Source organism: Melospiza georgiana, chromosome 4 (genome assembly GCF_028018845.1).
Source record: "Melospiza georgiana isolate bMelGeo1 chromosome 4, bMelGeo1.pri, whole genome shotgun sequence".
NCBI classification, from domain to species: domain Eukaryota; kingdom Metazoa; phylum Chordata; class Aves; order Passeriformes; family Passerellidae; genus Melospiza; species Melospiza georgiana.
The window spans coordinates 3,038,294-3,062,610 of NC_080433.1; the positions used below are offsets into that span (position 1 = coordinate 3,038,294).

At 46.3% G+C, this 24,317-nt stretch overlaps 1 protein-coding gene across 1 annotated transcript in view; it reads left to right on the forward strand.

Moving 5' to 3' along the window:
• The window catches only part of PLXNA4 (plexin A4), a 510,488-nt gene that overhangs the window by 472,214 nt on the left and 13,957 nt on the right, over window positions 1–24,317 (forward strand). Inside the window, exons 26-30 of the mRNA XM_058021923.1 lie at window positions 6,773–6,876; window positions 9,248–9,347; window positions 12,620–12,810; window positions 15,324–15,493; window positions 19,003–19,215. Coding sequence (XP_057877906.1) covers window positions 6,773–6,876; window positions 9,248–9,347; window positions 12,620–12,810; window positions 15,324–15,493; window positions 19,003–19,215 — 778 coding nt within the window. The remainder of the gene's footprint in view (window positions 1–6,772; window positions 6,877–9,247; window positions 9,348–12,619; window positions 12,811–15,323; window positions 15,494–19,002; window positions 19,216–24,317) is intronic.

The following is a 24,317-nucleotide window of genomic DNA, read 5'->3' on the forward strand; positions in this document are numbered from 1 at the left end:
ATTCACATTCTCTGAAAAAAATCCCTTTACCCAGGATTTTCTCCTGGGAAGTGGAGAAGCCTCAGAGAAAAAGGAAAACAATTCTTATCTCATTTGCTTCTCCTGTGTTTTGCTCATGTGGAATGCATTTGGAGATTGTTTATCACAGGTGATTGTTTCATTGGATTCTGCTGTGAGTTGTTTTCACTCTTTGGCCAATCAGTGCCAAGCTGTGTTGGGACTCTGGAAAAAGTCCTGAGTTTTCATTATTATCGTTTTAGCATTCAGTAAGTGTCCTTTCTGTATTCTTTAGTATAATTTAGTATAGCATTGCATAATATATCATATCATATCATATCATATCATATCATATCATATCATATCATATCATATCACCTTCTGAGAACATGGAGTCAGATTCATCATTCCTCCCTTCATCTGGGGGGAACACAAATACAAGAGGGTCCACACACCCAGCCACAGCTCCATCCCAGCTTTTCCTCAAAGAAATGATGCTCCTTGGCACCTGGCATCCTTCAGAGATGCTGCAGGCAGCAAGGGGAGTGCAGAAAGCCCTGCTGGCCCTCGGGAACCATCCCAGAGCTCTCAGGATCAGCCTGCCCTGAGCTCAGGGGCTGGAGCAGAGCAGAGCAGAGCAGATGGCTGCAATCTGGCCTTGGAACCCGTGGCTTTCAAACAGCAGCATCATTTCCTGCTCCCATCACCATTTTCTGGGCTTTCTGTCCACGCTCAGGCCAGATTGCTCGCAAGGCAGAAAGCAAACAAGCTAATGAGTTGTTTTGAGCTGTTAAATGCAGGGTAGCTGCAGGCAGAGGGACTTGTGTGTGTGGCAAATGTCACAACGTTTGGCAGTTGCCCAGGCAACTCCTGGAGGGGGTTGTCAGCTGAAAGCCTTGATTTTGGACACCCTGAGGTTAGGTTTTAGTGCAAACCCCCAAATTGCAGCCCTCTGAGTAATGACTTCTTTCCACGGTGGTGATTTTTGTTATTATCATTTTTTTAAAAGATCTCTCCCGCACATGAAACACCCCATCTCTGGGAAGGCATCAAGGTGTGAGGGTCACAAAACAGGAATGTGGCTTCATGCCGAGGTGTTTGCTCTTCCCTGGGGTCTGGATGCTGTTTGGAAGGTGGTGCTGAGGTCAGAGGTGCTGGGAGGGAGCTGCTGGCTTGGCTTGCCCTCAGTGATGCTGTCCCAGGCTCATTGTGGACCATGCCAGGTGAGATTTCACTGCCTCACCAGCCCTGCAGGGCTGGGATGTGGGTTCATTTAAGCTGGAAACATTTAAACTGGGTCTAATTTAGCATGCATGGAGTAAGACGGAGAGTTTGCATTCATCTCTCCTGAAGACAGGTTGGGAGAGCTGGAGGAGACCCCAGAGAGACTTCAGAGCAACTTCAGGGCCTAAAGGGGCTCCAAGACAGCTGGAGAGGGACTTTGGGCAAGGGCTTGGAGTGACAGGACATGGGAAAATGGTTTAATACTAAAAGAAGGCGAGTTTCAGATTAGATTTTAAGACAGAAATTCTTTACTCTGAGGGTTCTGAGGCCCTGGCACAGGGTGCTCAGAGAAGCTGTGGCTGGCCCTGGATCCCTGGAATGTCCAAGGCCAGGTTGGATGGGGCTTGGAGCATCCTGGGATAGTGGAAGGTGTCCCTGCCATGGCAGGGGTGGAATGAGGTGATCTTTAAGATCTTTCAACTCTAACCAATCTGTGATTTTATATTCACTCCATACAGGATGAAATATTTCTCTGTCGTTTCCCAGCTCCGTGTTCTGAGATAAACTTTTGTTCCCATCCCTTTCTCCACCCCAGAAACAGAGCTGAGTTTCTCCTCTCTTCCTAGGCCTGGATCAGAGGGAGATGTAACATTTTCTGTAGGATTTGAGGTGCAGGGTGACATCTCCCCATCTTCCCTCTCCTCACAGAGTCACCCCCTAGCCAGGCATTGCTGCCTTCACCTCATTGCCAAAAGGCCCCCGGAATTTCCTTTTTCCCAGTCAAGTTGAACAGAAAGGTTGTTCCTTAAAAAAGAAAAAAAAAAAAAAAAAAAGAGAAAAAAAGAGGCAAAGAAGTAATTCCTGCGTGCAATAAAAAGATACACTATCTGCTGAATGAAATATAAAGGCTTCACAGCAGCTGTCTCCTGAGTTTGCATTTACCACTGCTCCTGATTGGAAGGCTTGATAAAGTTAATGGGATTTTTACCTCCCTCCCCCTCTCCTCCCTCTCTCTGGAAGGTGGGAGTGTAACAAATTGGATTGGAGTGTGTCTGTCCTTTGTGCTGGATCCCAGCAGAGAGGGGACAGGGTGCTGCCAGCAGGACAGAGCTGACACTGAATGCTGTCAGGATGGATGGCAGGGTCACCTTCTCCCTCCCCATTCCCTTGCAGGTCTGTTTGGGACCCCCTGAGCTCGTGGAGAAGGGGAGCAGTGAGGCCAGGAAGAGCTGGGGACAACTGGGCTCCTTTCCCCATCATTTCCCTGTCATTGCTCAGGGGCTCAGTGAACTATCAGAGGTGGAGTGATTTGTGTTTGGGCAGGGAAATCAAAAACTGAAACTGGAGACTCCAAGCCTGCCCTGAAGGTTTTCCTCATTGTTTTATGCAGCCAGGCTGGCCCTGGGTCTTCCTCACATGACCCTTCCCTTCAGGAAGGCCAAGGAAAGGCCTCAGGAATCCCCTGAGCCTACACAAAAGATTTGAGGAAGCATCTCAGGGTGTCCTTAGAGCAGAGGGAAACCTGCTCTGAGCGCCTTGTCCAGCCCTGGGATACAAATAAACCCCAGGAACTATCAGAGGTGGAGTGATTTGTGTTTGGGCAGGGAAATCAGGCTGTAAAACTGAAACTGGAGGCTCCAAGCCTGCCCTGAAGGTTTTCCTCCTTGTTTTGTGCAGCAAGGCTGGCCCTGAGTCTTCCTCACACGACCCTTCCCTGCAGGAAGGCCAAGGAAAGGCCTCAGGGATCCCCAGAGCCTGCACAAAAGATTTGAGGAAACATCTCAGGATGTCCCTGGAGCAGGGGGAAAGCTGCTCTGAGCACCTTACCCAGCCCTGGGACACAAAATAAAGCCCAGGAACTATCAGAGGTGAAATGATTTGTGTTTGGGCAGGGAAATCAGGCTGCAAAACTGAAACTGGAGACTCCAAGCCTGCCCTGAAGGTTTTCCTCCTTGTTTTGTGCCGCCAGGCTGGCCCTGAGTCTTCCTCACATGACCGTTCCCTGCAGGAAGGCCAAGGAAAGGCCTCAGGGATGCTCTGAGTCTCTGCACAAAAGACTTCATGAAACATCTCAGGATGTCCCTGGAGCAGGGGGAAATCTGCTCTGAGCGCCTTGTCCAGCCCTGGGATACAAAATAAAGCCCAGGAACTATCAGAGGATGAAGTGATTTGTGTTTGGGTGGGGAAATCAGGCTGCAAAACTGAAACTGGAGACTCTAAGCCTGCCCTGAAGGTTTTCCTCCTTGTTTTGAGCAGTCAGGCTGGCCCTGACTCTTCCTCACAGGAAGGCCAAGGAAAAGGCTCAGGAATCCCCTGAGCCTGCACAAAAGATTTGAGGAAACATCTCAGGATGTCCCTGGAGCAGGGGGAAACCTGCTCTGAGCACCTTGCCCAGCCCTGAGATACAAATAAAGCCCAGAATGAGGAAATCTGTGCTCAAAAACCTGTGCATCCCTCCCAAAACACGAGTGTGTGTCTCTCCAAAGGTGAGCCAGGGCAGAAAACATGCAGAAAACAGGAATATGCAGAGCCATGAAGGAGGGAGGTCAATGTGACACTGTCCCCATGACCCCATGAGGAAAGCACACAAGAAACACTCTGTGACAGCAGATTTGGCTTTGGCCTTGAGTGGGGCACTTCCTAAGAGCACCATTTCCCATCCCAGCCCAAACTTCAGCATTTTTTTGCTTTTCTAAGCAGTGTCTGGGAGCAGTTGGATGGCAGGGATCTGGCCGAGGTGGGAATGAGCAGAGACCATCATCCTCAGACTCCACAGGGATGATGTAGACATAGTGGTTTTTAATAGTTTATTGCATTTCTTTGTATTTGGTGTATGGTAGGGGATATGATACACCCAATGTCATGTTCTTTAGTTTGGGTGCTAATAAGGTTGGTTTTCAAATGAGTTTTGTTGTTTGATTCAATTATTTTAGGGGTATTATGTTTTTAAAGGACTTGTTTTTTAAGACCTAAGATGGTGTTACAGGCTATAGTGTGAGGTGTAGGGTAAGTCTCTAATTATTTTGTGGTGGTTTTTATTATTGTGAGTACAATAAACATTGTGAGTCCCTAGTGTTTACTTTGGTGTGTTTGGGGTAGTGTGATATAGTTAATTTATTACGCTTTTCTATACTTATATTTGGAATATTGTCCGCTATTCTGTATGGCTTTTATTTGTTTGGTTTATTTGATGGTACTCTCACAGTTTTTGATAATCTGAAAAATATTGTTTATGGTTAGGTTTATTTTTTAGTCTTGTGCTACTTATAGGTGGTGTCTGTACCTCCTGAAAGTTCCTGAGCTTCTTTCACCTTTAGCATTTGTTTTTCACAAGAGTGTGTACAATTTTCTGGTAGCTAGAAGCTTTCCATCCCTTCCATAAATGCCTCCCATGCAAAGCCACCCAGCAGGTGAGGCTGTGAGGGGCTGCAGTGGCTGAAGGGCAGTTCAGGAACGGTGCTCAGCCAACACAACCCCTGCTCACCCTCAGTGTCTCCAGCCAAAGTAACACCCAGCAATAAGCACAGTTGCTGACCTCTCCCTGCTAATTTCAATGAATAATAAAGGCAAGAGCAGCTTTCCCGTTGCATTTTAATTATGTGATAAGAAAAGTGCTGAAACCAAAAGAAATTTGCAGCGGTCCTTGCATTTTTATATTGGGAAAAACAAACAAGGGTGGCAGGTGATGTCTCCATATCCAAGAGTTCATTTTAATTAACTCCTGCTAATGAATGGACTTTTAGATGTGGCTCTGGCTAAGCTGCATTTGGCTGGGTCACTGTGACTGAAATGTGACAACCAAGAATGGTCCAGCTTGAAAGCACAGGATGTTTTCCTTGCTTTAGACAAGTCCATGAGTCCTATGTGGGGAAAGCTGTAGCAATCCTCCTCAAGGCTCCAATATCTCAGAAGTCTTTTCTAACCTTAATGATTCTGTGAATTTTTGGAAAGTTCTTCAAGATTTGAGCAAAAAATGGCACGCAGGGAGGTGAGGGGCTGCTCCAGTACTGCAGGATTCATCATTCCAGGGCAGAGCCTGGAGAAGTGGCAGAAGCAGGAGCCCTTCTGCCCACAAGCAGGTGCTGAAGATTTGTAAAATTTACATCCTCCATGGAGCACAAGTTGGATCTGTCCCTGGCTTTTCCGCCCAGTTGTGCCCCTCCTATTTTTGCCTAATATCAAAAGAGAAAAACTTTTGCAATGGTGTTAAAATAGCAAAATAAAAAGCAGACCTTTATCTGGAAGCTTCCAGGGGCCCCAGTGGTCATGGGTATACCCAGTATTACCTTTCTACAAGTTTTATAGGTTTAACAAATTATCATATCTAACAAACATTGGCCAATTGGAAGAGCAGTTGATTAGGTAATTTTCCCCCTGGATTCAGAATTCAGGCAATTTTACCCCTGGATTCTGCTCCATTGGATTTGATCCAGGGCTTCTTTGCCCCATTTCTTATTGTGTCTTCTCAGATTCTGACTGGAAAACAAAATGTTCTTCTTGTAGGTCCTCTCCTTGAAAATAAGACTAAACAGTATTTCAGGAATGTGTTAGAAGCTTAGCTTATTATTTTAAAATCTAAGAGGAAGGGCAGGAAAAAATCCTAGGAGCTAGGTAGCTATGGAATAACAGTCTACAGAGTGATAAGTGATGTGCCCACATAGGTGTGTCCACGTGGATTCTGGGCACAGAGAGTGCCAGAGCTCTGTCCCTGGGATGCCATTTGGTTTTTCCTTTTTTTTTCCTACGTTCCCTGTATTATTCACTCATCACTCACCTGAAAGGTGCCTGTGCCCAGCTGCCCCTGGGCTCTGTCTGCAGCAGCACTGGCACACCCAGAGCACACAGCCTGAGCTGGGCCAAGGGAAATCCAGCTTGGAGAGCAGCAAAAAGCTTTTCCAGCAAGGGGGAGAAAGTTCTGCAATGGCTGCCCGGGGAGGGGGTGCAGTCACCATCCCTGGGTGTGTTTAACCAGCCTGGAGGTGGCACTGGGTGCCAGGGGCTGGGCTGGGCTCCAGGGCCTTGAAGGGCTCTCCCAGCCTGGTCATTGTGGGAATTCTCTGAATTCACACATATATTGCTAGCTCTGTAGCCTATTGTATTTATGGCTAGTTTTCCCAGTAATTTTCCATGTCCTTTCCCCAGGCACAAAGACAACACAAATCCCAGAGCCCCAAGCCCCAGGAGGTGCAGGGTCCCAGTGCTACCTTGACTCTTCTTTGAGTTGCATTCTCATGGACAAAGCACAGCCAGTGCCAAGGGGGGCTCCAGAGAAGGGACTTGACCTGGTGGGGAATTGCATCACCACTTGTCCTCCTAACTGGTGCTTTTTACCTAAAACCCATAAAATCATACTCGTCGGACTTTTTTGGACATATTTCCACAACTGCCCCTGAAGACCTTCAAATAAAGATCAGCTCTTATATTACTAAATGTTGCTAAAATTGCCTCGAGTTTCATTTCCAGGTGGGCAAAAAGGCAACATCTGTCTCGTTTGTTTATTTATTTATTTATTTGTTTGGTTGTTTATTTGTTTGTTTGTTTCTCCTTGCAGAGTGGCGGCAGGCAAGCGGGGCAAGGATGATCCTTCAGGATGAGGACATCACCACCAAGATAGAGAACGACTGGAAGAGACTCAACACGCTGGCACACTACCAGGTATCTGTGGGAGAGGGTGGGCAGGAGTTGGGTCTTCTTTCTGCCAAAGCAAAAAGCAAAATATTATTGTCTTGCCCACAGAAGTGGTGGAATCAGCGCTCCTGGAAACGTTCAAAAACTTGTGGATGTGGCACTTGGGGACGTGGGTTGGTGGTGGCTTTGGCAGTGCTGGGTGAACAGTTGAGCTCGATGATCTTAAAAGTCTTTTCCAAACTTAATAATTCTGTGGTTTTTATTGTGCTAAGATGCAGAGGTAAAGAGAGGTTGAGTGGGCAGTAACTGGGCAGAACCCCCACGTTGAGCACATCCCTCCCTGCCCTTGTCCCAATTATCCTGAACAGCTCTAGAGAGGAACACAAGGGTAGAAAAAAATATCTTTTTTCCCTCTCAAAGGACGCCCCTGGTGAGTGGAGGGGGTGAAGAGGAGATGAGGACAACATGAGCTAACAGTTCTCATGCAGACAAACAAATCCAAGGCCTCTCTTGCCCCTTTTCCCAATGTTTCCATGGCCTTTTAATGCAGGCAGAGTTCAGAAGGATGGAAAAAGGAAAAATGGAAAGAGGGAGGCTTGGTGACTGGAAAAGGGAGGTGGAAAACAGCGTGGCTGGAGAGCATGGAGCAGTGGAGTTGTTATTACAAGGAACTTTTTGATCTTTAACCTGGTCCAGGTGACCTGCTCTGCTTCCCTTCCTCCCTACATGACCTGAAATTCATAATAGAGGGTTAGAGATGTCTGAAAATGTCTTACACAAGTGGTAGATTTAATGAAAAAAAGTGAAGTTTTGGTCAAAGTCTTCTCCCTTGCAAAAAAAAACACCTACAAAAAAGACCTCATTAAATTTAATCCGATGCTGACAATTTTGTCATTTCCTCCATCACACCTCAGCAACCTCTGTTTCATAACAAGATTATTTTCTCTTGTCACTTAAGAGCTAAGCTGAGGAGGCAGCAAGCAATAATTTGAAAAGGAAACAAAACTTTACTTCAGATTGATTGAAGCATTGCTGGCTGATTTTGATTTGATTTTTTTTTCCCCAGACAGAACAAGGACATTTCCTGCTTTATTTCATCAACAAACCAGGCATAATTTTCTTCCCTCTCTGTGCTTTTTCCATGTTTTCTTTGCCTCAGGCAATGAGCTCCCAGCTGTATGACGAGCTGGGCCAGGTCCTCAGGAAACATCATTTTCCTGGCTGTCCTGGAGGCTGACACAGATCATGCTGGGACAGACACTGAGATTGCCTTTGCCTCAGTTTCCCCATCTGTGGTGTGGGGCTAAAACTACAAAGAGCTAATAATTGCCTTCCCTGATAGCTGAGGGGCTATTTAATTAGCCTCTGCAGTGCTTTGAAGATGAAAAACTCCATGCAAGTGCTAATTATTATTATTATTATTACACAGACAAGAGTTAGATGTCGTTAGAAGGGATTATTTCACCCATCTCCTCTTTATGATGTCTTATTTATCACAGATGTTCCTGATATGGCTCTTTTGAGCCACGGGCTTGTTAACATCTCTGACATGGGACCCACATGATTTGCCTTGTTGTAGAAACAGAAAGCCTGGCTCCTTTAAAAGAGTCCTGTGGTCCCTCAAAACATTGTCCCACGACATCCTGGACATCAGCCACTCCAAACCTGCTGCTTTTCCACCCTCTGACACCACAAAGAGAAAGAAGTTGTGCCTGTCCCTTCAGTCCAGCAGTGCCTTTGTCACAGGGAAGGGTGACGGGATCACAGTGGAAAATTGTAGACAGGAATTTTTGAACCAGGCACCCAGATGTCACCTGCAATCCAGGAGGAAGGAATGGAACATTTCACATCAGTTTTATCATCCTAATGGAACAGCCAGGCCTGTTTGAAGTAGCTCAGATGATTTTATTATTCTCATGCTCCTTCTCTGCCTAAGAGCTTCCCTGGGATGAACCTATTGTCAGATTTACTGGGGTTAATGCAAAAACCACCCCTGGAAGTGTTTTAAAGGCCTCTGGATGTGGCCCTTGGGGACATGGCTTAGTGGTGAACACAGTGGGGCTGAGTTAATGGTTGAACTCCATGATCTTAAAGGCCTTTTCCAACCTAAATGACTCAGTGACTCACACTGTCGTCAGTGGGCTTTGAACCAGGGCCTGGATGGAGCAGAATCTGTTTGTCACCACTTGTCCCTTTGTCCAAGTGCAGATTCTGGCTGTGTAACAGCAGCTTTTGTCCCTTTTTATTACTAGACCAACTCAACAAAGCAAGAAGTCGAAGCTTTGAGCGTAAACTGTGCCCTGGCTACAGAGACACTGATTTGCAGCTCATGCTGCCCTGGGCATGGTCCTCAGCCAGTTTTCAGAAGTTTATTGACCCAGTCATTTTTGTAATGCAGGTCCCAGATGGATCTGTGGTGGCTTTGGTCTCCAAGCAAGTCACTGCCTACAACGCAGTCAACAACTCCACGGTGTCCCGGACGTCAGCCAGCAAGTATGGTAAGGGTGTGTTTGTCTTGGGTTCCTGTGGTTGAAATGACCCCCAAGGTGTTAGAAAGTCTTTTCTCCCAGCTCCACAACCAAAGAAGAAGTCAGGATTCCTCAGTTCTGCTTTTCAAGGTTGTTTATTTTCTCTTATCCATGACATTCTTTCTCTGACCTGCTGAGATCTGTCCAGCAGGTTGGGCTGTGGCACAGTCCCTGCCCTTGGAGTGGTGTTGGCTTTTTATACTAAGAACTACCTGTATTTTATTCATAATAATTTTCCAATACCTATCACCTATGTTAGACAGTCTGTCTGTGCTCTAAACCAATCCAGAAGTGTCACCATCACAGCAGAAGATGGAGGACAAGAAGAAGGAGAAGAAGGACAGGACACGCCCAGATTCCTCCATCTTGCCTCTTGAACCCCCATTCTAAATCCCCAAAATTCTACTTTTTCACCCTGTGACAAATTCACTATCATTCTACTCAAACTCTTGTGGCTTGTAACTCCTCACACAAAGTTGGGAATTGTTTCCATGGGCTAAAATCCAAGGCACAGGTGTTTGTGACTCTGTGCCAGGGTCTCTGAGCCCCCTGCCAAGGTCTGGAATCCTCCAGGGCAGCCAGAGGAATGTCCTGCATCCCAACACGTGTGCTGGGATGGACTGGGAGAGCACTGGGAAGAGATCCCAAATGTCACAGTGGTCACCAGACTCTAAGCACCAGCAGGGACAATGATGGGCAGATGATTATTTGGTGAAATTAGGCAGGAGGGGAGGATTTAGCCATCTAAAACTCTGGCAGCTCATTCAAAGTGTTGGTCCAAGTGGTTGGGCTGCTCTTGGGAGGTTCTCCTCCCTCATTAATGAAAGGAGGAGTCTGTATAATTAACTGCCTCCCTCTTATATCACCAAATGTCACTCTTTAGAGTCTGAGGTCTTTATCAGCCGATCTCAAGGCAGTGGACTGTTGTTCCCACTGTCCCCATGAGACAGCAGAGTGACACAGTTGTGGAAGGGACACCAGGTGGGAACTCCTCTGCAGGGCCGAACAGGGACCTCCTGAGTTTCACCGACCCCCTCCACACCTTCCTCCCTGCACTAGAATTGCATCCAGCCCGTGTCTCACTAAGGTGATGCTGGACAGCAAAGCAAAACATCCCCCCCTGATGCACAACCGGGGTGCTGCAGACCCCCCTCCAGCCTGAATGCTGCTGTCATATCACTTTATTCATATTTTTAATTTATGGAAGCATCTCCAATCCTCCTTACTCCCTTTATCTTAAAGGAAAGAGCAGTTACTCAATGTCCAGAGGTGCCCCCTTCCACTTTCTCCAAGGACATAAATGATCCATGAGGCCTTATTAATATTCATCCTCTTTGCCATGTTGTTGCAATTACTGAAAGACACAGTGACCTTTGGAAAGGAAGATTTGAGGGGGGTTAATTTCTGTTGGATTTCTTTAATTCTTTTGCCATTTGATTTTTTCAGGAGGAGGGAATAGGGAAGGAGGCAGGGGGAGGAGAAGATGTGGTGGGTCAAAAAGTGATTGTTAATTGCAATTAAGAAAACAGCATCCAGAGAGAAAAAGGATATTCCATCTGATAATTAATATGTAGAGATTGGTAATGCATTAATGAGGCTGATTCAGATCTTGCTACAGAAAGGTGCAACACTTCTGATAATTATGGTTGGAAAAGGCAACATTGCTAGAAGGTCAGGGAGAGGGGAATGCCTTGTGCCATCACACAGAGGCAAAGAGAGGTAAAATTTGGAGCCTAAAAGTATTCTTGGAAAGGAAATTTGTGGATGTCCACCTGGGGTTCTGGCTGATTTCTGCCAAAACAAGATTTTGGAGCAGGGAGTAAGGAGGATGGCTGGGCAGGAATTGTTTGCTTTGCTACCAAGGGAGGGAGGGGAGGCAGCTCCTTCTAAATCTGGGGATAAGGAGCTAAATAGGAGATCACATTAGAGATACCATTATTTTTATGTTAAGCAGCATGGCATGGCATGGCATGGATAAAATATGGGAAAACCAGTCACGTAATGAACTGGTTACCAAAAGGAACTGGTGCTATACCCTGAACCGAAGTGTCTGACAGGGACAGTGACACTTGCCAGGGAGCATGATAAGAGGTAAAGATTATAGAGAGCTGGAAATCACTTAATTTAAACACTTAGAGAGTTTGAACCTCACTTAATTTAGTAGTGTAGACATTGACATCGCACCTGGCTCTGTGACATCACACCTGGCTCGTGGTTGTTGAGCCAACCGCGCGGGCAATGCTTTGAAAAACGCACTTGGTGGCACGTCACAAACAGAATTCCTGAAAACCCCAATACCAGTGAATATGAACAAGGCCAAACTTTCTCTGGAGAAAGAGGTTCTCCGTTTATTAAAATAGCTACAAGGAATGGAGTACCCAGGATAAGCCCAGGCACCCACACAGCAAGCCAAAAACAGAACAGTGCACTAACCCCAAGAGCACAGGGTTCTCCCCAGAAAACAAGTTTCCAAAAATATGAACTTTGACCCAACTGAACCTCTGCCATTTATAGCCTCCTTTGAGTCCAGGATCTGTCCATTTTGGATCTGCACAGTCATTGGTCCATTTCCAGGCTTCTCATTGGTCTTTAACGCCGTTCATTCTGGGCCAATCATTTCTGCAGGGCTTCAAATGATGGTCAGATCTTCCATCCAATCCCTCTTCAACCTCGTCTTGTCTCGCCAGACCACTGTTCCACCAAACCCTGGACCCTTCTCCTAGAACACTCTAATCAGCCTCCCCCCACTCTTAACATAATACAATTAATATAACATAATTAATACAGTATAATTGAACTATACTCCAATTTAACATAACCAAACTTTTACTTATAACACCAAGAACTGCTGAGACATGTGGGGCCCCTGTTTGTGTGTGTCTCTGCAGAAAACATGATCCGCTGCACGGGCAGCCCCGACAGCCTCTTAACATAATATAATTAATATAACATCATTAATACAATATAATAGAACTATACACTGATTTAACATAACTAAACTTCTACTTGTAACACCAAGAGCTGCTGAGACATGTGGGGACCCCTGTTTGTGTGTGTCTCTGCAGAAAACATGATCCGCTACACGGGCAGCCCCGACAGCCTCTTAACATAATATAATTAATATAACATCATTAATACAATATAATAGAACTATACACTGATTTAACGTAACTAAACTTCTACTTGTAACACCAAGAGCTGCTGAGACACGTGGGGACCCCTGTTTGTGTGTGTCTCTGCAGAAAACATGATCCGCTACACGGGCAGCCCCGACAGCCTCCGCTCGCGCACGCCCATGATCACCCCCGACCTGGAGAGCGGCGTCAAGATGTGGCACCTGGTCAAGAACCACGAGCATGGAGACCAAAAAGAGGGTGACCGAGGCAGCAAGATGGTTTCTGAGATCTACCTGACCAGGTTACTGGCCACCAAGGTATGTGGTGAGGGCAGGGGACAGGGCGGGTTTGCAAGCGAGGTGGAATTCCTTGTCGGAAAGAAGTGAGAGGCCGCTCAAAGGATGCCAAAGTTGGGTAAAAAGGGAGGAACAGAAGGGAAATAGAGCAAGGGGAGAGTTCTGAGCATGTGGAGAAGGAGCTTGAGCTTTGAAAGCAGAGTCCAAAAAGAGACACTGAAAAAGCAAGGAGGAGTAACAATCCAGGGCCATGAGATTGGTGGGGAAAGCACAGCAGGAGGTGCTGGAGTTGTCAATTATACTGGTTTGTAATTTGTACCAAAATTGAGCAAGCGAAGAGCCAGGGCAGGTGCTCAGAGCAAGCTCCAAAGATGTGTCGGGTCTCACAGTCTGAAATGGCTCCTATACCACAAAATCCTGAGTTTTGTGGTAAAAATCCTCCTCCACATTTTCCCTGGGCCAATAAAGACTCTTGTGCTGATGACTTGGAGAGGGTTACATTGACATTACAGTGAGACATGAAAACTCAGCATGCACAGAGAGAAAATACAGATGAAATCAAGTGGGGGCAGAGCAGGGACATCCTGACCTGAGTCTCCAAACACATCCGTAACTTTTTAATTTTCTGTCAGGTATTAATAGGCACAAACACAATTCCATGTGCTCACGCAAATGCTGCCTGAATTTGCCCATATCAGACACATTTCCATCACTAGTTTAAGTCCTACTTTCCAGATTTACCTGCTCATTTATTCCTCAGCTCATTCTGCCTCTGATGTCTGGCTGTCCCTGCAGTCTCACTCAGGCTGGCTGAGCTGCAGAGGGATTTGGAGGAAAGGCAGCTTTGTCTTTAGCCCCTGGTCCATGCCCCATTCCCTGGCATCAGGAGGCTTTTATGGATCACACAGCACGTGAAAAACGTCGAAAAAGGAAAGTGTTGCTCCCCAGGGCTCAGGCCCCAGCTGGTGTAGACCAGCAAGCATTGGACTGGTGCTGATTTATGTTGTCTGGGGATGCAGCCCCTACCCCACCACTGAACTGCTTTTGCTTTGTGTTCTGAGTCACAAACTCAACACTTGGGTTGGATTTTTTGTTAGGTGTCTTTTTTACTGTTGTTGCTTTTTTTGTTTGGTTTGATTTTTGGTTTTTGGGGTCTTTTTTTGTTTGGTTGGTTGGTTTTTTTGTGGAGATATCTGGAAAGCAGCTGCAAAACCTGCACAGCAACAGAAAGAGTAGGAAGGTTGGAGTTTTATTGTTTCCCCTCTTGGGCCGAGCAATTTTCTCTTCTCATTGTGGCCGTTTGAGGGAGGGAAGGAGAGAGAGCAGTTGCTGTAGCACAATCCCCAGGAAGACTTTGTTAAATTGACAATGATTTTTATTCTGGTAAATCCCTGACCTCTGATACCCAAGAGCCTCTTCCCTAAAAGCCTCAAAGGTTTCTGTGGCATTTGTGAGGGTGAGCATGTAGAGAACTAATTCCCTGCAGGAACTGAACCTGAGGGCAGCTCTCCCATGTCAGACCAAGAGGATTTCCCCTCCTGAGCCCTTTCTGAGTCAGATGTGCTGCAGGGCTTTGTTCACCCCGCAGGAGTTCACACAAACAAAAAGGTGCCTCTGTTTGTTTCCCAAAGAATAAATCAGGTGGTGAATCAGCCAGAGACACCAGCTTTCTAATTAAGTGTTTGTTAGCTCTAGGTAAACTTGAGCCACTCTGGTGGAACCCGGGGCTTTGTTTCTAGAAAGGAGACATTTCTTCCCTAGGTCCTTGGAGGAAGGGCAGAGCTTTATCTTGCAGGAGAGGAAATTTTTCATAGCAGGGAATGTTTGTTGGAGATTCAGTTGATTTTTGGTTATTTTAGCAGCTGTTTATCCACACATACATGCTCTGGTGACAGAGAAAACGTGTCCTGCCTGGTTCTACCCCAAACCCAGCCTAGAACTCCTAGCTGTCCCCTTATCCAAGCCTGGCCACCCTCAGATATTCCAGCTCCTCTCCTTCCTGCTAAAAGTCAATTGTCCTCACAAGGGTGACTCCAAGCTCTCAATCTGAGACTCTTCTGCCAGTGGGGAATAGAAGAGGAGGAGGCCTCTTGGGAATTGAAGTTTGTGTTATTTAGGACACCGGTCACACATTAACCACCCACCTCTCTAGGTTCTCTTGTCCTTTTTGTCTCTGTGACACCTTCTACAGACTTCTCTTCCCAGTTTAGATGCCCTGGGTGAAAGCCAGCCTGGAAAATGGCTAGGTTTTGTCTCATGGATGCACTAAAGCATTGAGGATGGGATGCGGAGAGAGGAATCCGAGAGGAAATGAGGTGTAATGGTTCTTGCCATGATGAACATTCCTGCTTAAAGACATTTGTATTGAACTTCTCAGGTCATGTCACATTTAACTGATATTAGAGAGCCCTCAATTTTCTATCACGCCTTGGTTTATCCACAGACATGCCCCGTTTTAGTGGAGTACCAAAATTAAACATCCTCTGCCCACTTGTACCTCATGCTCTTCTTTCCTTCTTTCCTTCTCCCACCAGGGCACCCTGCAGAAATTCGTGGACGACCTCTTTGAGACCATCTTCAGCACTGCCCACCGTGGCAGTGCCCTCCCCCTGGCCATCAAGTACATGTTTGATTTCCTGGATGAGCAGGCAGACAAGCACAACATCCACGACCCCCACGTGCGGCACACCTGGAAAAGCAACTGGTGAGTGAGAGAGACAGTCCAGCGCAGCCCAGCATGGATACTGGGCTGGAAGGAGACCAGAGGGAAGTGTGGTTGGCATCTGGTTGCTGGAAGAGCTGAGGAATCTGGTGTGGGGCTCAAAGGATGAGGCTCAGTCTTGCCAAGTCAATGGAGAAGTCAGAAGATCCCAAAATCTAAAGGATCAGCACTTTTTGGCTAAACAGGTCCCAGTTTGCCCTGTATTACATGGAAATGGCAGGATTTGTGAGGGATTTGATGAGGAAAAATTAAGTTTTTAATTGCTGCAGTGCCCAGGCTCTGCATAGGAATATGCAGAATATCCCCAGGCTCACATAGGAATATCTAGGGAGGCATGGGAGAGTATTCAACACCCCTGCCTTCATCTGCACTGGGTGTTTTAATTCCCAGCCCTGTCTGTTTGCCAACACAGAGGTATCTCATACCAACTGAGAATTTTAAGGTACCCAAGACGTCCTCAGAGGATGTGGAGCACCCACAGGAGATTTGTGCCCTCCTGAGTAGAGGCCAGGAGAGCATCTCCAATGGTGCAAAGTATTTAAAGGATCTGGAGCTGGATGTGAGTGCTCTTTGGAGTGAGTAACAAAGGGTGACATCAGTGGCAATGTGTGACATCAGCCCCCTGCTGCATATGCAGAATATGCAGAAGATGCCAGAATATGCCCAGGCTCACACAGGAATATTTAGGGAAGAATGGGAGAATATTCAACACCATGGCTTCATGTGCACTGGGTGTTTTAATTCCCAGCCCTATTTGTTTGCCCACACATGGAGCTGGATGTGAGTCTTCTTTGGAGTGAGTAACAAAGGGTGATACCAGTGGCAAAGTGTGACATCAGGGACAAAGTGTGACATCGGTGACAAAGTGTGACATCAGCCCCTCGCTCCAGCTCCTCATCCCTGCAATGGGACAGTGGGAAAAACCAGGATCGGTGAAGAAAATTCTCCTTTCTGCTGAGTCTCCCGGTTGGAAAGAGCTCCCTGGGGAATGGCTCCCTCCCCTTCTCCTGTGCAAACACAGGGACTATAAAAGGAGCAGCAGAGGAGAGCCGTGGGGCTCCCAGCTCATGCATTTTTTCCTTTTCCCAGCCATGCAGTTGGCAGATCGTCACAGCGCCGGTGACATAAAAAAAGAAACCCCATGCACCAAAGAGGCTTTCAACTAATGAAACATTAGCATATTATTAACATTATCTGCGGCACTAATCTAAGGCTGATTGCAGCCACTCAGCCTAAATGAGCAGGAGGTTTATTTAAGGGGGGAGGGGGGTAGGCAGAGCGTGTGTGTTCGTGGGAGAAGGGGCAGTGTGAAGAAATCTGTTCAATCAGATCAAATTAACTCAGTCACATCACAGGTCTCCTTTATTCCCAGCCAGGGACATCGTCCCCTCTCCCCTCCCCACAGCCAGGCACACAAACACACACTCTGCTCCTCACCAAACACCTGCACAAGGACTTCTGCAAGGTTCACCCACCCACCTCATCCCCCCAGTGATGATTCTCCATTCCCAGCATAAATTCCCACAACTCCATCCTGTCTCACTGACATTTTTTACTTATTCTTCCCCGAGACCCTGTGGAACAGGCTGTCCAGAAAAGCTGTGGCTGCCCCATCCCTGGATTGTTCAAATCCAGGTTGGATGGGGCTTGGAGCAACCTGGCATAGTGGAAGATGTCCCTACACCTGGATCATCTTAAGGTCTCTTCCCACCCAAAGCACTCTATAATTCTGTGTTTTCCAGCATCTCCCTCTTCTCCTGAACTTGGCTGACCAGATTCCCTGTGTGGAGCTTTTCTTTACATTTGTTCTGTAATTTTGCTGCTCAGGAGAACACACAGAGGTTTGGGAAAACACTCTGTCAGGAAAGTTGTCACCCAAAATCCATCAGGCTCGGGGATGAGTTTTTTACAGTGTTGTGAATGCAATCAGCAAATGGGAGGAACTGGGGAGTTTGTCCTGAATATCAGGAGAATTTTTTAAGCTGGAAGATGCAGAGAGTGAAGGTAGATTTAGCAATCTGCCTGAGAGAGAGACAGGGGCTGGGCTCTGTGCTCAGTGACACATTCCAGCTCCTGGGCCTGATCACTGCAGTGCATCTGCCCTGACAAAAGGCTCCAGGCAAAGGCTGGAGGTACCTCATACATGTACCTCAGGGCATCTCATACAAATGAGCTGCTCTTTGGAGAAAAAGGGGGAAAAGGGCTTTGGGTTGCAACTGGAATAGCTTTTCCTTGGTTAGGGCAGATATATTTTCATATCAAAGGCTGTGGTACTTGTTTCCCAGCTCCTTTTTTTTTTTTTTTTTTTTTCCTTGAGGCAATGGGGCTTTCCCTGTCATGTAGCAACTGCTTGCTGCTCTGGGTACTGGGACTGTGTGCAGGCTTGGACTGGAGCAGCAGAGAGTGACAGGACATGGTGTCCTACAGGGTGTGCCATGAGCATTCCCAGTCTCCACCTGGGACCTCTGCCTGCCTCTCTTCCCATGGGATTGCTGTGAGGCATAAAAGCCAAGTCCCTCAATGACAAATGTGTAGAATCCCAGAATGGTTTGGGTTGGAAGGGACCTTAAACTCATCAAGTGCCACCCCCACCATGGGCAGGGACACCTTCCACTATCCCAGGCTGCTCCAAGCCCTGTCCAAGCTGTTCTTGGACACTTCCAGGGACCCAGGGGCAGCCACAACTCCTCTGGGCAGCCTGTCCCAGTGCTTCATAACCCACACCATAGTAATTTTTGTGGGTTCAATGCCTGTCTTCATCTGATGGAGCAACCAACAGGGTCAACTTTCCATTGCAACTTAATACAGAGCGATTCAGAGTGTTTGTCATCATCACCCAAATTTTACTCCCATTAATTTATGGGCACCTTCAACAAGATTGTATAAAGACTGAAAAAAATCTGCCTTGTTTTACAAGGACAAGAGGTGATCTCTCTACCATCCTTAGACTTTGTAGGGGAGGGATCCATTTCATAGCAATGTTAATCCCAGAATCTTCATATCCAGATTCAGAGTGTTTGTCATCACCTAAATTTTACTCCCATTAATTTATGGGCACCTTCAACAAGATTGTACTGACTCTAAGACTCACAAAATCTGCCTTGTAATGATTACAAGGACAAAAGGTGATGTCTCTACCATCCCTAGACTTTGTAGGGGAGGGATTCATTTTGTAGCAATGTTTATCCCAGAATCTTCATATTGAGATCCAGAGTCTTTGTCATCATCACCTAAATTTTACTCCCATCAATTTATGGGTCCATTCAACAAGACTGCATTGTCTCTAAGACTCACAAAATCTGCCTTATAAGGATTACAGGGACAAAAGGTGATTCCCAGACTTTGTAGGGGAGGGATTCATTGCATAGCAAAGTTTATCCCAGAATCTCCATATCCACAGCCCGATCTTTGATCCCCACCCTCCATTTGCTGCTGAGGTGTCTCCTGTGAGCTGTGCCCTGACTGTGTCCCCTCTGCCGCCCCTCCTGCAGCCTCCCCTTGCGGTTCTGGGTCAACATGATCAAGAACCCCCAGTTTGTGTTCGACATTCACAAAAACAGCATCACAGACGCCTGCCTGTCCGTGGTGGCTCAGACCTTCATGGACTCCTGCTCCACCTCAGAGCACCGCCTGGGCAAAGACTCCCCCTCCAACAAGCTCCTCTACGCCAAGGACATCCCCAGCTACAAGAACTGGGTGGAAAGGTGAGTTTCAGCTATGCAATGATGTCGATTCTTTATCTTCTTTTTCTGCCTGGGTCAGGGTCGGGATTAAATGCGCAGAGAGGGAATTTTGTGTTCGTACTCAGATGTTGATTAATTCTTATCTATGTTACAGTCTCACGAGCTGTGAGTTCTACAGTACTTTAGCAAGCTACAAAATGGTCCCGTATCTATCTCTACAAGGCCTTTTAAGGATTATTAAGAATTTAAAAAATTACACCTAAATTGTTTTTACTTTTAACTCAATAACCAACCACCCATGCCCTCAATATGGACTTTTTTATCCAATTACACAAAACCACCCAAACCCATGGAGAAGAAGGTGAAGAAGAAGGACCAACCACTACCCTAAACACTCCATCTTGCTTTATATATATTATTATATTCTAAACCCTTAAACTCTTGAGTTTCCCACCCTGTGATATCACACACTTCTGTTCAAACTGCACACCCACAATCCCAGTGCTATCATTGAATTTTGGAAGCTTCTGCAGGCCTTAGGTCAGTGCAGGGTTCTCTTGGGGGTCAGTGCCTGGCAGCACAGAAATTCTGAAATTCTCAGCGCCCAGGTTTCCAACAGAATGACATAAAGTGGCACAACCAAGCTCTGCTTTGTGGGTGGAGGTAGGAGGCAGCATCACTGTTGCTTTTGGAAACTGCCCTTGGGGCTTTTTTGTCTCTGACTTTTACTTAGTAGAAACCTCCATGTTAGCCTTTTATTCCTCTGCCTTGCAGCAGAGATGGAAATTTAACTAATGGTGGGAGCTGAAGGTGTTTGCCATCATGGTTTCCTTTGAGGAGAAACTCTTGAGAAGTGGCAGAGGGAGGAAGGAAGAGGAGGTGATGTGTGTGAGCCCTGGGAAGCACATGGGCTTCTCAGCCTTTCCACACAGGCCTGGAGTGGTTTGCTGCTCTCAGCACTGTTGTGACAGTCCCCACACTGTCTGGATCCCAAGGGATTTATAATTATCCCCCAGCAAATTCCCTTGGAGGCTCTTTGCCTTGAGTGAGATGCCGGACGATTGACAGGATGCTGAATGAAGCTCTGCAGGTATTTTATGTCAGGTCAGAGGTATTTCCAAGCATTTTGTCCACACTCCCAAGACCTGTGGCTGTGGATCCATCTGCTGTACTGAGGATCAGTGCCTGGCAAAGCTGCTCCACAGGGAATACAATCAGAACCTCTCTTCCTGCAGCATGTTGGGGTCTCATTTTCCATAGGGTTTTCCCCAGGACAAGCAAACAGCACATCCTGTTCTTCATCCAGCAGGAGCTGGGCTTTGCTTTCCAATATTCTGCATATGCCTGGCATTATTGACAGGTTTGGGAACTGCACAGATGGGGAACAGTTGCTGCTCTGTAAATACAAAGGCGGGTTTATCCTACAGATCATTCCTGTGCACTGCACCCAGCTTCCAGCCTTGATTTGCTCTGGATGACTTCCTAGGCATGGCCTAAAATTGACACCATGTCCTGCAGGCTGTACAAGGCCTCTGCTGCTGCAGACACCTCACACTGGGCTATAAATCCCTGTATTGCCTTTGCTGGGGATGGTTTTCTCTCGTTTTGTGACAGGAGCGTGGCTGATCAAAGAGTTCCGTCCCCTACTCGGCACAAGGCAGCTTTTTTTCCCAACAATTCTCCCATTGGTCTGTGATTTGTCTGGACAATTATTTTTAGACGTGGTTAAACACTTCAGCAAATGTCGTTTCTAGGCAACCTGCAAGGCTCTTATGAGCTACCTTGCTTAATTATGACCTACTTTTGGTACCGTGTCCAAGTTTCTTAGAATGTATTGAGGCTGATTGCTGGATTGACCTGGATAATGGGAAGCAAGTGTTGGAGGTTCCATTTAGAAATCAAGTTTGCACCAACAGTGACCCAAAGGTGTCATTCTCTAGTGATGCTTTAGCTACGCTCTATGTGGTTGGGCTGTTTCTGTAGACAAATAATGGTTTTCATCTCAAAGGGGTTGATTTTATCCTTGGAGATGCTACATGTGAGTGACAAACTGAGGTATTTAAGTGGAGAATGGGATATTTCCTTATGCAACAAACACCCTTTTTTCTCTTTTTCTCTTTTCCCTCTGGACAAACAAAAAGCTGCAGTTTCCATTTTGTTTTTTTTTTTTTCCAGTATTGATTTCACTTTACAATTTTTTGGAGCTAAATCCTGGTGCCCAGTGATCTTCAGCAATAGGTGCTGCATTTCCTTGGAAGTTTTCCCAAACAACTGGGTTTGCAAACGAGGTACATAACACCTCCTGCTGCTTGTAAACAGCCCTGGATTCCTGTCCCCAGCATGTGCTGGGTTGTTATCTGCACTGATGTCTGACAACTTGAACTGAAGCCCAAGGGGAGACTGCAGGTTTTGGAATATGGTTAGAGCTTCCTCCCTGCTTTTATTTTTGTGTGTTTCAGTTCCACTGACTCAAGGCAGTGGCACCTGGATGCTGTGGGAGATGAAAGAAAAAACCTATCAGGGATGAATAAAATATAATTTGAGTTCTACCCCGAGCTAATGAATTCCTTCTCTCCGTTCTGCGATTGTGCTTTGAGGGAGTTTTTTCCAAATCCAAAGGCTTCCAGTGCTGGTTGGAGCTATTTCTGTAGTCAGCATCAGCTGGAGATGGCATCCTTCAAGACCACTAGACTTCTTCAAAGAGTGAATCAGGAGATAAAAAGTCAGGGAGTTTAAGAAATGGTTGAGTAAATCAGAAAAACCTGAAATCAAACAAACTTCTTTGAGAAAGAGGAAACTCTAAGAGGGTTAATTAGTCAGTGGTAGATTGTACCCAACTTGAGGCACTCTGGATTAAAACATGACTGGATTTAGAGGTCTGGAAATGGAGCTGAGCTGGGTTACTCCAAGCCATCCCTTTTTCTTTTTTTTTTTCTTCCTTTCCTTTCCTTTCCTTTCCTTTCCTTTCCTTTCCTTTCCTTTCCTTTCCTTTCCTTTCCTTTCCTTTCCTTTCCTTTCCTTTCCTTTCCTTTCCTTTCCTTTCCTTTCCTTTCCTTTCCTTTCCTTTCCTTTCCTTTCCTTTCCTTTCCCTTCCCTTCCCTTCCCTTCCCTTCCCTTCCCTTCCCTTCCCTTCCCTTCCCTTCCCTTCCCTTCCCTTCCCTTCCCTTCCCTTCCCTTCCCTTCCCTTCCTTCCCTTCCCTTCCCTTCCCTTCCCTTCCTTCCCTTCCCTTCCCTTCCCTTCCCTTCCCTTCCCTTCCCTTCCCTTCCCTTCCCTTCCCTTCCCTTCCCTTCCCTTCCCTTCCCTTCCCTTCCCTTCCCTTCCCTTCCCTTCCCTTCCCTTCCCTTCCCTTCCCTTCCCTTCCCTTCCCTTCCCTTCCCTTCCCTTCCCTTCCCTTCCCTTCCCTTCCCTTCCCTTCCCTTCCCTTCCCTTCCCTTCCCTTCCCTTCCCTTCCCTTTCCCCTTTAGGGCTCACAAAACCCAGAGCAGGGAATGACCTTGGCATGAGAAGGAGGCAGGGATGAAAGGACTTTTCTCCAATCCTTCAAAAATTTGTTTTCCACCTGGGAATGTGCATTGGGAAGGGAATAGTTACAGCTTCTGGCCTTACCAGTTGACCGCAGGGTGGTCAACTGGAAATTTGACTCCAAAAGATTTCAACAGCAAGACTGTCAGGAATCTTCCCTGGTTTTATTTGTTTGTTTGGCTCATGTTTTAGCGTGGGATTTTTTCATGTTTTCACTTATTTTGTGGTGAGGCAAGTGTTGCCTTCAGAATCAGGATGCATGACAATGACTAATTAAGACATTTTAAAATTTACCAATTTTTGTCGACCTAATGGAAAACTATATAAGAAATGGACATCTTCCATGACATTTTGGGAGGTTGGTTGTTTCAGTGCCCATTTCTATAATTATTCTAGATAGTGGATTTGCTGACAACAGCAATAGAAAGATTATTGTACATCAGTTAAATTTAGTTGAAGATTCTCCCTGCTCATTGCAGGGCGTTTTGACTAGATGACTTCTAAATGACCCTTCCAACCCAAACTATTCTGTGATTTTATAAAAGTCCTTTTATAACATTGTTGGAAGCAGAGGTGGACTCTGCCTGCTGAAGCAATCCAGCTGAGAAATTCTGGCTTTTGGGAAAAAGCAGGTTCCCTGTTCAAATGGGACACAGAGAGCTGGAAACACGTGGCTAAAAAGTGTCCTGGTGCAGGCACATCTTGGATTTCCTGCTGCAGAACACGAGGCCTGATGAGGCAGGACAATTAACCCAGGAAATTGGGACAGGCTATTTGGCTTTTGTTGAAGCCACCACGAAGAGTCAGGCTGTAGTTCTAAAACAAAGTGGAGGCTTTTCAATTATCATTTAAAAAAATAAAAAAAAAAAGGAAAAGAATGGTAACGATAGAGCCCAATCTCATCTGACTTCAGTTAGTAAAACTCCATAGGCTCTGCTGAATTTACATTAGAGCAGCTTCAGATCTGCATCTTTTCAAGTTTACTTCAAATGTCCCCTTTGAGCCTGGAAATCTGGAGAACTTGGGAGCATTTGATGCAATCCCCAAGCAATACAAAGGGGAGCCTGTTCTAATTGGGGACTGTCTCATTAGCATTCAACACCACACTGAAAAATGACAAAGGGCTGTGGCTGACCTTTCATTTCTCTCCATGCTGCCAAGCTTATGATAACACTTGTTTGAACTTCATTAACACCATTTAATTGCCTGCATCACAATCAATATGATGTTTCCCTACTGGAGCCTGGCACGGAGGCAAGGATGTGGGAGACTGAAAAGGGGCAGAGCACAAAAAGCAGAAGTCAAAGAGTTTTTCCATTTCACACTGGTGCCCAAAACACCTGCAGGGCTGCAAGGAGAGGATCTGGTGCTCTTTTTTTTTCCTCTCATCCCTGCAGGGACCTGGTCTCCTTTTGGCTGCTTATTGTGCATTGAAAAGGGCCCCTCTAAGAAAAACTTAAGGAGACATCACAAGCGTTCTTAACTTAGGAGTCATCCAATGAAGACCGTTCAAAATAGGTTCGCCAGGTTCACGATCAAAAAAAGAAGCTTAAAATGATCTGATACGTGGGTTCAGAATTAGAACATTTGCATTTCATTG